This window comes from Heterodontus francisci, chromosome 5 (genome assembly GCF_036365525.1).
Source record: "Heterodontus francisci isolate sHetFra1 chromosome 5, sHetFra1.hap1, whole genome shotgun sequence".
Classification (NCBI taxonomy): Eukaryota; Metazoa; Chordata; class Chondrichthyes; order Heterodontiformes; family Heterodontidae; genus Heterodontus; species Heterodontus francisci.
In genome coordinates this window covers 34809925-34828211 of record NC_090375.1, presented here as the reverse complement: position 1 = coordinate 34828211, position 18287 = coordinate 34809925, and the positions used below count along the sequence as shown (strand labels likewise).

At 45.8% G+C, this 18287-nt stretch overlaps 1 protein-coding gene across 6 annotated transcripts in view; it reads left to right on the top strand.

The window, feature by feature from the left end:
• trpn1 (transient receptor potential cation channel, subfamily N, member 1) overlaps positions 1-18287 on the top strand; it is a 375819-nt gene that overhangs the window by 325031 nt on the left and 32501 nt on the right. For 5 of the 6 annotated variants that reach the window (XM_068031339.1, XM_068031338.1, XM_068031337.1 and 2 more), the window contains one exon: positions 16568-16765. The exons of the other annotated variant lie outside the window; for it this stretch is intronic. In XM_068031339.1, coding sequence (XP_067887440.1) covers positions 16568-16765 — 198 coding nt within the window. The remainder of the gene's footprint in view (positions 1-16567; positions 16766-18287) is intronic. 6 annotated transcript variants of the gene reach the window in all.

Below are 18287 nucleotides of genomic sequence, written 5' to 3'. Positions count from 1 at the left end.
GATGCAGGAGCAGGTGCTGGTGCCATTTTTAAAAGGCTGCCAGCACTGTAAACAGTCCAACATAGTGCAAAGTTGACCCATACCCCCCCCAAAACACTAAATAATGCGGAGTTGACCCCTACCCCCCAAACACTCAATAATGCAGAGTTGACCCCTTCCCCCCAAACACTAAATAATGCAGAGTTGACCCCTTCCCCAAACACTGTAAATAATGCAGAGTTGACCCCTTCCCCAAATATACTAAATAATGCAGAGTTGACCCCTTCCCCAAATATACTAAATAATGCAGAGTTGACCCCTTCCCCAAACACTAAATAATGCAGAGTTGACCCCTTCCCCAAACACTGAAAATAATGCAGAGTTGACCCCTTCCCCAAATATACTAAATAATGCAGAGTTGACCCCTTCCCCAAACACTGTAAATAATGCAGAGTTGACCCCTTCTCCAAATACACTAAATAATGCAGAGTTGACCCCTTCCCCCCAAACACTGTAAATAATGCAGAGTTGACCCCTTCCCCAAATATACTAAATAATGCAGAGTTGACCCCTTCCCCAAACACTGTAAATAATGCAGAGTTGACCCCTTCCCCCATACATTAAATAATGCAGAGTTGACCCCTTCCCCAAATATACTAAATAATGCAGAGTTGACCCCTTCCCCAAACACTGTAAATAATGCAGAGTTGACCCCTTCCCCCCATACATTAAATAATGCAGAGTTGACCCTTTCCCCAAATATACTAAATAATGCAGAGTTGACCCCTTCCCCAAACACTGTACATAATGCAGAGTTGACCCTTTCCCCAAACACTAAATAATGCAGAGTTGACCCCTTCTCCAAATACACTAAATAATGCAGAGTTGACCCCTTCCCCAAACACTGTAAATAATGCAGAGATGACCCCTTCTCCAAATACACTAAATAATGCAGAGTTGACCCCTTCTCCAAATACAGTAAATAATGCAGAGTTGACCCTTTCCCCAAACACTAAATAATGCAGAGTTGACCCCTTCCCCAAACACTGTAAATAATGCAGAGTTGACCCCTTCCCCAAATACAGTAAATAATGCAGAGTTGACCCCTTCCCCCCATACATTAAATAATGCAGAGTTGACCCTTTCCCCAAATATACTAAATAATGCAGAGTTGACCCCTTCCCCAAATACACTAAATAATGCAGAGTTGACCCCTTCCCCCCATACATTAAATAATGCAGAGTTGATCCCTTTCCCCCATACACTATATGATGCAGTAGACTCCTTCCCCCTTCCATACATTAAATAATGCAGAGTTGACCCCTTCCCCCATACACTAAATAGTGCAGAGTTGACCCCTTCCCCCCATACACTCAATAATGCAGAGTTCACCCCTTCCCCCATACACTAAATAATGCAGAGCTGACCCCTTCCCCCATACACTAAATAATGCAGAGTTCACCCCTTCCCCCATACACTAAATAATGCAGAATTGACCTCTTCCCCCCATACAGTAAATAATGCAGAATTGACCCCTTCCCCCCATACACTAAATAATGCAGTTGACTCCTTCCCCCTTCCATCCATTAAATAATGCAGAGTTGACCCCTTCCCCCATACACTAAATAATGCAGAGTTCACCTTTTCCCCCCATACACTCAATAATGCAGAGTTCACCCCTTCCCCCATACACTAAATAATGCAGAATTGACCCCTTCCCCCATACACTAAATAATGCAGATTTGACCCCTTGTCCCCCCACATACTAAATAATGCAGAGTTGACCCCTTGCCCCCCCATACACTAAATAATGCAGATTTGACCCCTTGCCCCCCCATACACTAAATAACGCAGAGTTGACCCCTTGTCCCCCCACACATTAAATAACGCAGAGATGACCCCTTCCCCACCTCGGTGGCGCCAGCTTCTCCTGGACGGGAAAGTGAAGGCGCGAGAGTGCCGCACAACATGCTCAACATTGTAAACTGAAGGTAAGATCACAGGGAATTAAATTTAAATTTATGCAGAGAGGTATTATAAATATGTAAAGTAGGATCCCATCGTAGAGCAGCGGAGGTACCACCACAGTGCCTTGCATTTGTTGCCCATCCTTAATTGCCCTTGAGAAGGTGGTGGTGAGCTGCCTTCTTGAACCACTGCAGTAGAGGCCTGCTACCCGACCCGAACCCGAACCCGACGGGACCCGACAACATGTGCCGGGGTCGGGTCGGGCCCAACTTCAGGGTGTGGCTTGCAGGCTCGGGCTGGGTCGGGCCCAGTCCAGGTCGAGTTGGGTCAGGTCGGGCCGAACACACACGGTAAGTGCTCTGCTGGTAAGTATTGAAATTAAAAGTCTTACTTGAGCTGGGAGTCAGGGACGAAACTGAGTCTGAACAAAGAACAAAGAAAATTACAGCACAGGAACAGGCCCTTCGGCCCTCCAAGCCTGCGCCGATCCAGATCCTCTATCTAAACCTGTCGCCTATTTTCTAAGGGTCTGTATCTCTTTGCTTCCTGCCCATTCATGTATCTGCCTAGATACATCTTAAAAGACGCTATCGTGCCCGCGTCTACCACCTCCGCTGGCAACGTGTTCCAGGCACCCCCACCCTCTGCGTAAAGAACTTTCCACGCATATCCCCCCTAAACCTTTCCCCTCTCACTTTGAACTCGTGACCCCTAGTAATTGAATCCCCCACTCTGGGAAAAAGCTTCTTGCTATCCACCCTGTCTATACCTGTCATGATTTTGTACACTTCAATCAGGTCCCCCCTCAACCTCCGTCTTTCTAATGAAAATAATCCTAATCTACTCAACCTCTCTTCATAGCTAGCGCCCTCCATACCAGGCAACATCCTGGTGAACCTCCTCTGCACCCTCTCCAAAGCATCTACATCCTTTTGGTAATGTGGCGACCAGAACTGCACGCAGTATTCCAAATGTGGCCAAACCGAAGTCTTATACAACTGTAACATGACCTGCCAACTCTTGTACTCAATACCCCGTCCGATGAAGGAAAGCATGCCGTATGCCTTCTTGACCACTCTATTGACCTGCGTTGCCACCTTCAGGGAACAATGGACCTGAACACCCAAATCTCTCTGTACATCAATTTTCCCCAGGACTTTTCCATTTACTGTATAGTTCACTCTTGAATTGGATCTTCCAAAATGCATCACCTCGCATTTGCCCGGATTGAACTCCACCTGCCATTTCTCTGCCCAACTCTTCAATCTATCTATATTCTGCTGTATTCTCTGACAGTCCCCTTCACTATCTGCTACTCCACCAATCTTAGTGTCGTCTGCAAACTTGCTAATCAGACCATCTATACTTTCCTCCAAATCATTCATGGATATCACAAACAACAGTGGTCCCAGCACGGATCCCTGTGGAACACCACTGGTCACACGTCTCCATTTTGAGAAACTCCCTTCCACTGCTACTCTCTGTCGTCTGTTGCCCAGCCAGTTCTTTATCCATCTAGCTAGTACACCCTGGACCCAATGCGACTTCACTTTCTCCATCAACCTACCATGGGGAACCTTATCAAACGCCTTACTGAAGTCCATGTATATGACATCTACAGCCCTTCCCTCATCAATCAACTTTGTCACTTCCTCAAAGAATTCTATTAAGTTGGTAAGACATGACCTTCCCTGCACAAAACCATGTTGCCTATCACTGATAAGCCCATTTTCTTCCAAATGGGAATGGATCCTATCCCTCAGTATCTTCTCCAGCAGCTTCCCTACCACTGATGTCAGGCTCACCGGTCTATAATTACCTGGATTATCCCTGCTACCCTTCTTAAACAAGGGGACTACATTAGCAATTCTCCAGTCCTCCGGGACCTCACCCATGTTTAAGGATGCTGCAAAGATATCTGTTAAGGCCCCAGCTATTTCCTCTCTTGCTTCCCTCAGTAACCTGGGATAGATCCCATCCGGACCTGGGGACTTGTCCACCTTAATGCCTTTTAGAATACCCAACACTTCCTCCCTCCTTATGCCGACTTGACCTAGAGTAATCAAACATCTATCCCTAACCTCAACATCCGTCATGTCCCTCTCCTCGGTGAATACCGATGCAAAGTACTCGTTTAGAATCTCACCCATTTTCTCTGACTCCACGCATAATTTTCCTCCTTTGTCCTTGAGTGGACCAATCCTTTCTCTAGTTACCCTCTTGCTCCTTATATATGAATAAAAGGCTTTGGGATTTTCCTTAACCCTGTTTGCTCAAGATATTTCATGACCACTTTTAGCCCTCTTGATTCCTCGTTTCAGATTGGTCCTACATTCCCGATATTCTTCCAAAGCTTCGTCTTTCTTCAGCCGCCTAGACCTTATGTATGCTTCCTTTTTCCTCTTAGCTAGTTTCACAATTTCACCTGTCATCCATGGTTCCCTAATCTTGCCATTTCTATCCCTCATTTTCACAGGAACAAGTCTCTCCTGCACGCTAATCAACCTCTCTTTAAAAGCCTCCCACATATCACATGTGGATTTACCTTCAAACAGCTGCTCCCAATCTACATTCCCCAGCTCCTGCCGAATTTTGGTATAGTTGGCCTTCCCCCAATTTAGCACTCTTCCTTTAGGACCACTCTCGTCTTTGTCCATGAGTATTCTAAAACTTACGGAATTGTGATCACTATTCCCAAAGTAGTCCCCTACTGAAACTTCAACCACCTGGCCGGGCTCATTCCCCAACACCAGGTCCAGTATGGCCCCTTCCCGAGTTGGACTATTTACATACTGCTCTAGAAAACCCTCCTGGATGCTCCTTACAAATTCTGCTCCATCTAGACCTCTAACACTAAGTGAATCCCAGTCAATGTTGGGAAAATTAAAATCTCCTATCACCACCACCCTGTTGCTCCTACATCTTTCCATAATTTGTTTACATATTTGTACCTCTATCTCACGCTCGCTGTTGGGAGGCCTGTAGTACAGCCCCAACATTGTTACCACACCCTTCCTATTTCTGAGTTCTGCCCATATTGCCTCACTGCTCGAGTCCTCCATCGTGCCTTCCTTCAGCACAGCTGTGATATCCTCTTTGACCAGTAATGCAACTCCTCCACCCCTTTTACCTCCCTCTCTATCCCGCCTGAAGCATCTGCACAGTGAGCGAGTGACGTCACTATGATGTCATCACCCATGCGCTGCAGCTTCATGGAGGTTCCAAGTCGGAAGGTAAGTAAAGGGGATGGTTGCATCGGGCTCGAGTTGGGTCGAGTCAGGGCGGGTTTGGGTGGGGTCGGGCTCGGGGCAAAATCAGAGGGACTCGGGCTGGGTTGGGCTCGGGTCCGCTGTGGTTTGGTTGGGTTCAGGTCGGGTTCTTTTTTCCGGACCTGAGCAGGCCTCTACGCTGCAGTCCATGTGGGAGTAAGGAAGGGAGTACCAGGATTTTGATGCAGCAACAGTGAAGGAATGGTGATATAGTCCCACATCAGGATGGTGTGTCGCTTAGAGGGGAACTTGCAGGTGGTGGTGTTCCCATGCATCCGCTGCCCTTGTCCTTCCAGGTGTTAGAGGTCATGGATTTGGAAGGTGCTGTCAAAGGAGCCTTGGTGTGTTGCTGCAGTGTGTCTTGTAGATGGTACATAGAAACAGAAAAAAAATTAGGAGCAGGGGTAAGCCATTCGGCCCTTTGGGCCTACTCCGCCATTCAAAAAAGATCATGGTTGATCGTCTAATTCAGTACCCTGTTCCCGCTTTCTCCCCATATCCCTTGATCCCTTTGGCATTTAGAAATATATTTATCTCCTTCTGGATATAGATTTAAGGACTTGGCTTCCACTACCTTCTGCGGTAAAGAATTCCATAGGTTCACCACCCTCTGTGTGAAGAAATTTCTCCTCATCTCAGTTCTAAATGGCATACCCTGTATCCTGAAACTGTGACCCCTGGTTCTGGACTCCCCAGCCATTGGGAACATCCTCCCTGCATCTAGCCTGTCTAGTCCTGTTAGAATTTTATAGGCTTCTAGGAGATCCCCTCTCATTCTTCTAAACTCAAGTGAATATAGGCCTAGTCGACCCAATCTCTCCTTATGCGTAAATCCTGCCATCCCAGGAATCAGCCTAGTAAATCTTCTTTGCACTCCCTCCAAGGCAAGAACATTCTTCCTCAGATAAGGAGACCAAAACTGCACACAATACTCCAGATGTGGTCTCAGCAAGTCCCTGTATAACTGCAGTAAGACACCCTTACTCCTGTACTCAAATCCTCTTGCAATGAAGGCCAACATACCATTCGCCTTCCTAACCGCTTGCTGCACCTGAGTGCTTGCTTTCAGCGACTGGTGTACAAGGACACCCAGGTCTCGTTGCACCTCCCCCTTTCCCAATCTATCACCAGTCAGATAATAATCTGTCTTTCTGTTTTTACAACCAAAGTGGATAACCTCACATTTATCCATGTTGCACTGCATCTGCCATGCATTTGCCCCACTCATCCAACTTGTCCAAGTCACATTGGAGCCTCTTTGCATCCTCCTCACAGCTTACATTCCCCGCAACCCACCCCCCAACTTTGTGTCATCTGCAAACTTGGAAATGTTACATTTAATTCCCTCACCCAAGTCATTAATATATATTGTGAATAACTGGGGCCCAAGCACTGATGCCTGCGGTACCCCACTAGTCACTGCCTGCCACCCCGAAAAAGACCCGTTTATTCCTACTCTCTGTTTCCTGTCTGTCACCCAATTCTCAATCCATGCCAGTAAATTACCCACAATCCCATGTGTTTTAATTTTGCATGTGGGACCTTATCAAAAGCTATCTGAAAATCCAAATACACCACATCCACTGGTTCTTCCTTATCTATTCCACTAGTTACATCCTCAAAAAACTCCAGCAGATTTGTTAAGCACGATTTGCCTTTCGTAAACCCATGCTGACTTTGTCCAATCCCATTTATGCTTTCCAGGTGTTCTGCTATCACATCCTTTATAATAGACTCCAGTACTTCCCCACTACTGATCTGTAATTCCCAGAGTCTATAGAATTTTGGAAGATGACCACCAATGCATCCACTATATCCAGGGCTACCTCCTTTAGTACTCTGGGATGTAGATTATCAGGCCCTGGGGATTTGTCAGCCATTAACCCCATTAATTTCCCTGGCACTATTTTTTTACTAATACTGATTTCCTTCAGTTCCTCCTGCTCATTAGACCTTTGGTTCTCGAACATTTCTGGGAGGTTATTTGTGTCCTCCTTTGTGAAGACAGAACCAAAGTATGTGTTTAATTGTTTATTTAGAGATACAGCACTGAAATAGGTCCTTCGACCCACCGAGTCTGTGCTGACCAACAACCACCCATGTATACTAATCCTACATTAACACCATTTTCCCTACCACATCCCCACCATTCTCCTACCACCTACCTACACTAGGGGCAATTTACAATGGCCAATTTACCTATCAACCTGCAAGTCTTTGGCTCTGGGAGGAAACTGGAGCACCCGACAGAAATCCACTCAGTTACAGGGAGAACTTGCAAACTCCACACAGGCAGTACCCGGGTCGCTGGAGCCATGAGGCTGTGGTGCTCACCACAGTGTCACTGTGCTGCCCTAATGTTCTGCCATTTCTTTGTTCCCCATTGTAACTTCCCCCGTTTTTGACTGTAAGGCACCTACATTTGTCTTCACTAATCTTTTTCTCTTCACATATTTATAGAAGCTTTTACAGTCAGTTTTTATGTTTGCTGCAAGTTTACTCTCATACTCTATTTTCCCCCACTTATTCAACCTCTTTGTCCTCTTTTGCTGAATTCTAAACTGCTGCCAATCCTCAGACTTGCTGCTTTTTCTGGTAATTTTATATGCCTCCTCTTTGGATCTAATACTATCCCTAATTTCTTTTGTAAGCCATGGTTGAGCCACCTTTCCAGTTTTATTTTTGCAGGCAGTAATGAATAGTTGTTGTACTTCATGCACACATTCTTTAAATATTATCCATTGCCTATTCACCGTCAACCCTTTTAGTAAAGTTCCCCAATCTACCATAGCCAACTCTTTCCTCATACCTTCTTAGTTTCCTTTATTTAGATTCAGGACCCTAGTTTCGGATTCAACTACTTCACCTTAATTCTATCATGTTATGGTCGCTCCTCCCCAAGGGACTCCACACAAGATTCTTAAGGAATCCTTTCTCATTGCACAATATCCAGTCTAGTATTGCCTGTTCTCTAGTTGATTCCTCAATGTATTGGTCTAAAAAACTGTCACATGCACACTCCAGGAAATCCTCCTCCACCGTATTATTGCTAATTTGGGTTAACCAATCTATATGTAGATTAAAGTTACCCATGATTACAGTTATACCCTTATTGCATGCATCTCTCATTTCCTGTTTAATGCCATCCCTTATATCTCCACTACTGTTTGGGGGCCCATAGACAACCTCCACCAACATTTTCTGCCCCTTGGTGTTACTTAGCTCCACCCATACAGATTCCACATCATGATTTTCAGAGCCAATATCCTTCCTCACTATTGCATTGATTTCCTCCTTTACTAACAACGCTACTCCACCTCCTTTCCCATTTTGCCTGTCCTTCCTAAATATTGAATACCCCTGGATGTTCAGTCTTGGTCACCCTGCAGCCATGTCATCACAACTATATCAGAACCGTTTTTATCTATTTGCGCTGTTAATTCATCTACCTTATTGCGAATGTTCCGCGCATTAAGGCACAATGCTTTTAGACTTGTCTTTTTAACATTGTTAGTTATCTTAGCTTTATTTTGCACTATGGCCCCATTTGTTTCTTGCCCTTGTTTTCTTTGCCTTCCACATTTGCTTCTCACCTTTCTGTCTTTCATTTCTATCCTTGTTTCCACCTCTTCTGTTTCCCTGTTTGGATTCCCATCGCCCTGCCATTCTAGTTTAAACCCTCCCTGACAGCACTAGCAAACACCTTTCCCCCACCCCACCTGAGGAAATTGGTCCCAGTCCTGCCCAGATGCAACCCGTCCAGCTTGTCCACCTTCCCCAGAACCAGTCCCAATGTCCCAGGAATCTGAATCTCTCCCCCTACACCATATCTCCAGCCACGTATTCATCTGATATATCTGATATATCTATTTCTGCTCACGCTAGCATGTGACACTGGAAGTAATCCTGAGATTACTACCTTTGAGGTCCTACTTTTAAATTAATGTCCTAACTCCCTAAATTCAGTTTATAGGAGCTCATCCCTTTTTTTAAGCTATATCATTGGTACCAATATGAACCACGACAACTGGCTGCTCACCCTCCCCCCTCACTGCTGCCACTGTGCTTCGGTGGTGGAGGGAGTAAATGTTTGTGGATGGATTGCCAATCAAACGGGCTGCTTTGTGCTGGATGGCGTCGAGCTTCTTGAGTGTTGTTGGAGCTGCACCCATCCAGGCAAGTGGAGAGTATTCCATCACACTTATGAATTTTTTTTTTATTCATTCATGGGATGTGGGCATCACTGGCTATGCCAGCATTTATTTCCCATCCCTAATTGCCCTTGAGAAGGTGGCGGTGAGCTGCCTTTTTGAACCGCTGCAGTCCATTTGGGGTTGGTACACCCACAGTGCTGTTAGGAAGGGAGTTCCAGGATTTTGACCCAGCGACAGTGAAGGAACGGCGATATAGTTCCAAGTCAGGATGGTGTGTGACTTGGAGGGGAACTTGCAGGTGGTGATGTTCCCATGCATCTGCTGCTCTTGTCCTTCGAGGTGGTAGAGGTCGCGGGTTTGGAAGGTGCTGTCTAAAGAGTCTTGGTGCATTGCTGCAGTGCATCTTGTAGATGGTACACACTGCTGCCACTGTGCGTCGGTGGTGGAGGGAGTGAATGTTTGTGCATGGTGTGCCAATCAAGTGGGCTGCTTTGTTCTGGACGGTGTCGAGCTTCTTGAGTGTTGTTGGAGCTGCACCCATCCAGGCAAGTGGAGAGTATTCCATCACACTCCTGACTTGTGCCTTGTAGATGCTGGACAGGCTTTGGGGAGTCAGGAGGTGAGTTACTCGCCGCAGAATTCCTAGCCTCTGACCTGCTCTTGTGGCCACGGTATTTATATGGCTACTCCAGTTCAGTTTCTGGTCAATGGTAGCCCCTAAGATGTTGATAGTGGGAGATTCAGCGATGGTAATGCCATTGAATGTCAAGGGGAGATGGTTAGATTCTCTCTTGTTGGAGATGGTCATTGCCTGGCACTTGTGTGGCGCGAATGTTACTTGCCACTTATCAGCCCAAGCCTGGATATTGTCCAGGTCTTGCTGCATTTCTAAACGGACTGCTTCAGTATTTGAGGAGTTGCGAATGATGCTGAACATTGTGCAATCATCAGCGAACATCCCCACTTCTGACCTTATGATGGAAGGAAGGTCATTGATGAAGTAGCTGAAGATGGTTGAGCCTAGGGCACTACCCTGAGGAACTCCTGCAGTGATGTCCTGGAGCTCAGATGTTTGACCTCCATCTTCCTTTGCGCTAGGTATGACTCCAGCCAGTGGAGAGTTTTCCCCCTGATTCCCATTGACTCCAGTTTTGCCAGGGCTCCTTGATGCCATACTCGGTCAAATGCTGCCTTGATGTCAAGGGCAGTCACTCTCACCTCACCTCTTGAGTTCAGCTCTTTTGTCCATGTTTGAACCAAGGCTGTAATGAGGTCAGGAGCTGAGTGGCCCTGGCGGAACCCAAACTGAGCATCACTGAGCAGGTTATTGCTAAGCAAGTACTGCTTGATGGCACTGTTGATGACACCTTCCATCACTTTACTGATGATTGAGAGTAGACTGATGGGGCAGTAATCAGCCAGGTTGGATTTGTCCTGCTTTTTGTGTACAGGACATACCTGGGCAATTTTCCACTTTGCCGGGTAGATGCCAGTGTTGTAGCTATACTGGAACAGCTTGGCTAGGGGTGGAGCACGTTTTGGAGCACAGGCCTTCAGTTCTATTGCCAGAATATTGTCAGGACCCATAGCCTTTGCAGTATCCAGTGCTTTCAGTCATTTCTTGATATCAAGCGGAGTGAATCGAATTGGCTGAAGTCTGGCATCTGTAATGCTGGTGACTTCAGGAGGAGGCCGAGATGGATCATCAACTCGGCACTTCTGACTGAAGATTGTTGCAAATGCTTCTGCCTTATCTTTCGCACTGATGTGCTGGGCTCCCCCATCATTGAGGATGGGGATATTTGTGGAGCCACCTCCTCCAGTTTGTTGTTTAATTGTCCACCATCATTCATGACTGGAGGTGGCAGGACTGCAGAGCTTAGATCTGATCCGTTGGTTATGGGATCGCTTATCTCTGTCTCTTGCATGCTGCTTATGCAGTTTGGCATGCAAGTAGTCCTGGGTTGTAGCTTCACCAGGTTGACACCTCATTTTGAGGTATGTCTGGTGCTGCTCCTGGCATGCCCTCCTGCACTCTTCATTGAACCAGGGTTGGTCTCCTGGCTTGATGGTGATGGTAGAGTGGGGGATATGCCGAGCCATGAGGTTACAGATTGTGGTTCAGTACAATTCTGCTGCTGCTGATGGCCCACAGCGCCTCATGGGTGCCCAGTTTTGCATTGCTAGATCTGTTCGAAATCTATCCCATTTAGCACGGTGATAGTGCCACATAACACGATGGACGGTATCCTCAATGTGAAGGCAGGACTTAGTCGCCACAAGGACTGTGCGGTGGTCACTCCTACCAATACAGTCATGGACAGAAGCATCTGCGGCAGGCAGATTGGTGAGGACAAGGTCAAGTATGTTTTTCACCTGCCGCAGACCCAGTCCAGCAGCTATGTCCTTTAGTACTCGGCCAGCCCGGTCAGGAGTGGTGCTACCGAGCCACTCTTGGTGATGAACATTGAAGTCCCCTACCCAGAGTACATTTTGTGCCCTTGCCACCCTCAGTGCTTCTTCCAAGTGATGTTCAACATGGTGGAGTACTGATTCATCAGCTGAGGGAGGGCGGTAGGTGGTAATCAGTTGGAAGTTACCTTACCCATGTTTGATCTGATGCCATGAGACTTCATGGGATCCGGAGTCGATGTTGAGGACTCCCAGGGCAACTCCTTCCCTACTGTAGACCACTGTCCCACCACCTCTGGTGGGTCTGTCCTGCCGGTGGGACAGGACATCCCCAGGGATAGTGATTGCAGTATCTGGGACATTGTCATTAAGGTGTGATTCCATGAGTATGACTATGTCAGGCTGTTGCTTGACTAGTCTGTGGGACAGCTCTCCCAACTTTGGCACGAGCCCCCAGATGTTAGTAAGGAGGACTTTGCAGTGTCGACAGGGCTGGGTTTGCCGTTGTCGTTTCCGGTGCCTACGTCGATGCCGGGTGGTCCGTCCGGTTTCATTCCTTTTTATTGACTTCGTAATGGTTAGGTACAACTGAGTGGCTTGTTAGGCCATTTCAGAAGGCATGTAAGAGTTAAGCACATTGCTGTGGGTCTGGAGTCACATGTAGGCCAGACCAGGTAAGGACAGCAGATTTCCTTCTCTGAAGGACATTACTGAACCAGATGGGTTTTTACAACAATCGACAATGGTTTCATGGCCGTCATTAGACTAGCTTTTAATTCCAGATTTATTAGTTAAATTCAAATGCCACCTTTTGCCGTGGTGGGATTCGAACCCATGTCTCCAGATCGATACCCTGGGTCTCTGGGTTACTAGTCCAGTGATAATACCACTACGCCACCGTGAGTTACTCGCCGCAGAATTCCCAGCCTCTGACCTGCTCTTGTCGCCACAGCATTTATGTGGCTGGTCCAGTTCAATTTCTGGTCAATACTAACACCCAGGAAATTGATAGTGGGGGATTCAGCCATGGTAATGCCATTGAATGTCAAGGGGAGATGGTTAGATTCTCTCTTGTTGGAGATGGTCTTGCCTGGCACTTGTGTGGCACAAATGTTACTTGCCACTTATCAGCCCAAGCCTGGATATTGTCCAAGTCTTGCTGCATTTCTACATGGGCTGCTTCGGTATCTGAGGAGTCGCGAATGGTGCTGAACATTGTGCAATCATCAGCGAACATCCCCACTTCTGACTTTATGATTGAAAGAAGGTCATTGATGAAGCAACTGAAAATGGTTGGGCCTAGGGCACTACCCTGAGGAACTCCTGCAGTGATGTCCTGGGACTGAGATGATTGACCTCCAACAACCACAACCATAGAATCACAGAATCACAGAATAATACAGTGCAGAAGAGGCCCTTCGGCCCATCGAGTCTGCACCGATGAATTAAAGATACCTGACCTGTCTACCTAATCGCATTTGCCAGCACTTGGCCCATAGCCTTGAATGTTATGACGTGTCAAATGCTCATCTAGGTACTTTTTAAAGGATGTGAGGCAACCCGCCTCTACCACCATCTTCCTTTGCGCTAGGTATGACTCTAAATAGTGGAGAGTTTTCCCATGATCCCATTGACTCCAGTTTTGCTCGGGCTGCTTGATGCCACACTCAGTCAAATGTCACCTTGATGTCAAGGGCAGTCACTCTCATTTCTGCAGTTCAGCTCTTTTGTCCATGTTTGAAGTAAGGCTGTAATGAGGTCAGGAGCTGAGTGGCCCCAGTGGAACCCAAACTGAGTGTCACTGAGCAGTTATGCTGAGCAAGTGCCGATTGATAGCACTGTTGATGACCCCTTCCATCACTTTGTTGATGATCAAGTGTAGACTGATAGGGCAGTAATTTGCCGGGTTGGATTTGTCCTTTTTGTGCACAGAATATACCTGGGCAATTTTCAACATTGCTGGGTAGATGTCACTGTTGTAGCTGTACTGGAACATGAGAAGGCAAGGTCAAGGGAGTGGCTGTGAATATGGGTTTGGTGCTTACATGGAGGGAGAAATTTAGGGAGGATAAGAGGGCAGTGAACTCAGAGGTGAAAGAACATGATGAGTTAAGATGAAGGTTGAAATCACCGAGGAGGAGAAGTAATTCGGTGCAGAGACTGAGGGAGAAAGGCAGTGAAGATATCTCGGTGAGAAAATTCTTAACATTCTCGGGAGGGTGATAGAGAACAATGATTTTGACTGAGTAGTGAGAGGGTGGGACAAGGTGAGATGCTCAAAGGAGGAGAAAGTGCCAAAGGAGTAGGTGGTCAGGCCACGGTGTGATCTCGTGATAAGCACCACATCACAGGGCAAGTGGTGGAAGATATAACCCGGCAAGGAGGCTTCATTAAGGGGAGAGGTGTCATTACACTTCAGCCAGGTTTCTGTTAAGGTCATGATGTCGATGAAATCATCTACAATAAGGTAATGGATGGCGAAGGCCTTGTTCACAAGTGAGCAGACATTCTGGAGGGAGATGCGGAGAGGGGTGATGAGAGCTAATACACTGGCAGTGCCCATAGGATCAGCAGTGGCGAGGTGAGTTGGAGGAAGGAGATTGGCAAGGTTAGCCCCCAACGGGCACACTGTGCAGGAAGCATGACGAGAGAGTGGGATGCAGCAGTTGGGTTTGCTGTTCATAATGAGCCAGGTCCTTCCTACCACTCTGTCTAGTCCCCTCATAATTTTATACACTTCAATTAAATCTCCCCTCAGCCTCCTGTGTTCCAAAGGAAACAACCCCAGACTACTTTTCCTCATAGGAAAAATTCTGGTTCCCAACCCTCCTGCCAGTGGAAACATATTCTCCTTATTAACTCTGTCAAAACTCTTGATGATTTGAACAACTCTATTTTGAACACCAGTTGAATTTTTTTCTTTTCCCTTTTCATGTTTTTTTTGTGTAACTTTTTTTGTTTTAAGAACCTATGGATGACAATAAAATGAGTGCTTATGGTATCAATGGAGAGGGTTTAAATAAGCTTGGCAGTGGTATGGGAACCTGAGCATAAACTCGGAAGGGACAGAAGCAAAGCTGGAAATGGAAGACAAAAAGATTAGTCAGCAAGTATGGAATACAGAGGAAACAAAGGCTAGAAAATAGACAATAAAGGAGTTGTTCAGTGATTAATGGTATATACTTCAATGCAATGCAAGGAGTCTAGTGAAGACAGAAAGCATAGAGGAACATAGAAAGTGCGGAGTGCAATTGAAAAGGAAATTAGGAAAGCAAAGAGAGGGTATGAAAAAAATTTTGGCAAGTCAAATAAAGGAAAACCCAAAGAAGTTTTATAAATAGATAAAGAGCAAGAGGATAACTAAGGAAGAAGTAGGGTCTATTAGAGACCAAAAATATGTAGCCTGTGTGTGGAGGCGGAAGATGTGGGCATGATTCTTCATCAGTACTTTGCATCTGTCTTCACAAAAGAGGGGGACAATGCACAGACTGCAGTTAAGGAGAAGGAGTGTGAAATATTGGATGGTATAAAGTAAGTCAGAAATATCAACCTTGAAATTGTTGGGTGCTGGGGGTGAGGGGTATTGGGGGTGGGGGGGTATTGGGGCAGAAAGAATTAACTCACAACTCAGAAATTCCAAGTAACTTTTGGTGGAAAATAAAACCTTTCTGTCTCTGAGAAGCTTCCACTGCCTTCTAATAGTTTTGCTTCCATTGAGTTAGCTTAACGTCATAGGGTGCATCCAAGTTCTGATTACACGTTCATTCACACGCACATACTCATAGACATGTACACAGAGACATGCACAAATACACATCAGTGCATTCTTATAAACAATTCTCAGAACCCAAATTGAAACAAACCAGCTTGCTTTTTTTTTTGATTTACAATAGTGATCAGCACTTGAAAATGCTCCAAATATCTTAAAGGTCAGTGGTATCTCAAAACGTATGGGAGAGGTGCAGCCTATAAACACTACAGTTCTTTGTTGGCATTACATGAATCACTGTTCAGAGCAGACTCACCACCAGGAATTCCTCTTTCCCTATTATAGTGCAAAATTTACAACACAATGTTAACACGTATTAAAAATTTCATTCATTCATTCATCAATGGAAAATTGTTCCAGGCAGACTGACCTACATGTCTGGTATTCCTGTTATATGCTTCTGCCATGTGAAGCTCCATGCCAGGGGCACCAAACCATGCAATTTACTGTTCAGCATATATTTTACATTAAACCCAATGGATGGACCCAGTGCTCTGCAGATGAGTCCTGTCCGTGATGATATTTATAAAAAAGAAAATGGATGCACGAGGTGAGTAAGTAGCTGTCATGGACGTTGCCTACATTGTTATTAAGTTGCATTAACAAAATGACATCCCCTCATGTCCTGCACTCACTTTACAGTAAGCATATGCAATCACTGGTAATAACTTGGAAGGTAGGTAGAACTCAGCTCGTTTACTGTGTATTCTTTAACATGAACAAGGTCTTCATTGAGACAGGTTTGGCAAACATTTACCTTTAGATTGAAAGATAACTCAGAAGAACCAGGTGTTCTTTTATTCACAGTGCCCTCATGTGTAAATGACATGATAATGTGCTTGCACACGTTCTGGAACAAGAGGGCATTAACGCAAATATATATTGTCACTGGAATGTTGGCCATTTCATTTTTTTATTGTGTGTAACATGTTTTCCTTGTGCGGACACAGTGTTGAACTAGCATTTGAGCAGGAGACTGCATAAATAAGGTGGTAATCAGTTGAATTTTATTCCAGGGCTCCACCCCACTGCACCTCGCAGCGCAGAATGGCCACACTGCAGTCATTGGGCTCCTCCTGAGTAAATCCACCTCCCAGCTGCACCTCAAAGACAAAAGAGGGCGTACCTGCCTGCACCTGGCGGCAGCCAATGGTCACATTGAGATGGCGCGAGCACTGCTTGGTCAGGGGGCTGAGATCAACGTCACAGACAAGGTGGGCGAGAAGGAGCAAGAAACGCTACACTTTGAAATAATTTGAATTCTATATGTCCTGCCTTCATTTGCGTGGAGTTTTCTTTCAATTTTTTTTTGCTTGGATTAGATAGCTCGAAAAGTGCATCCTAAACCACAATATATATCCTTTACACCAGGCCAGTCACTCACCTGTTCACAGTGGACTATTTTTAAATTTAGATCACACCATAATTAAAGCAGTACGATTCAGCTGCAGATGCATGACACAGCTCCACCAGGTTAGATATTTCCACACCTCAAATAATTTTAAGAGCACTTAGACTGCAGTTCTCCCGAGAATTGAAGTCCAAAGCAAGACTCCAGCTGGTGATTAGCATTAATGTTTATCTCCTGATATCACCAATTATTTATGATATTGCTGAGTCAGCTTGATCTGTTAGTGCTCTTAGTCATAAAGTGAGGTTTTATCTATAACGTTTAAAAAGAAAATTAAATAATTCACAGTAATATCAACAAAGTTCTCTATCCATTTGATTTTTGTGTGTTTAACCATCCTCATGAATGTTTTATTTTTGGAGGCCTGCCTTCATGTTAGAAGCCTGGGACTTGAATTTTTATGCTTCCCCAGGTCCCTGCATGAAAAAGAACTAGCCAATTCCAGAATGTACTGATATCATTACTACATTGGTGAGCAACCTCTCCTAGAATGCATCAGCATCAATTTGTGTACCAGTCTGATAGTCTACATTTTAAAAAATTTTTCATGGGATGTGGCCATTGCTGGCTAGGCCTGCATTTATTGCCCATACCTAATTGCCCTTGAGAAGGTGGTGGTGAGCTGCCTTCTTGAACCGCTGCAGTCCATTTGGGGTAGGTATACCCACAGTGCTGTTAGGCAGGGAGTTCCAATATTTTGACCCTGCGACAGTGAAGCAATGGCGATATAGTTCCAAGTCAGGATGGTGTGTAACCTGAAGTGGAACTTGCAGGTGGTGGTGTTCCCATGCATTTGCTGCCCTTATCCTTCTAATTGGTAGAGGTCGCAGGTTTGGAAGGTGCTGTCTAAGGAGCCTTGGTGCGTTGCTGCAGTGCATCTTGAAGATGGTACACACTGCTGTCACTGTGCGTCGGTGGCGGAGAGAATGAATGTTTGTGGATAGTGTGCCAATCAAGCGGGCTGCCTTGTCCTGGATGGTGTCGAGCTTCTTGAGTGTTGGAGCAGCACCCATCCAGGCAAGTGGAGAGTTTTCCATCACACTCCTGACTTGTGCCTTGTAGATGGTGGACAGGCTTTGGGGAGTCAGGAGGTGAGTTACTCACCACAGGATTCCTAGCTTCTGACCTGCTGTTGTAGCCACAGTATTTATATGGCTACTCCAGTTCAGTTTCTGGTCAGTGGTAGCCCCTAGGATGTTGATAGTGGGGGAATTCAGTGACGGTAATGCCATTGAATGTCAAGCGGAGATGGTTAGATTCTCTCTTGTTGGAGACGGTCATTGCCTGGCACTTGTGTGACATGAATGTTACTTGCCACTTATCAG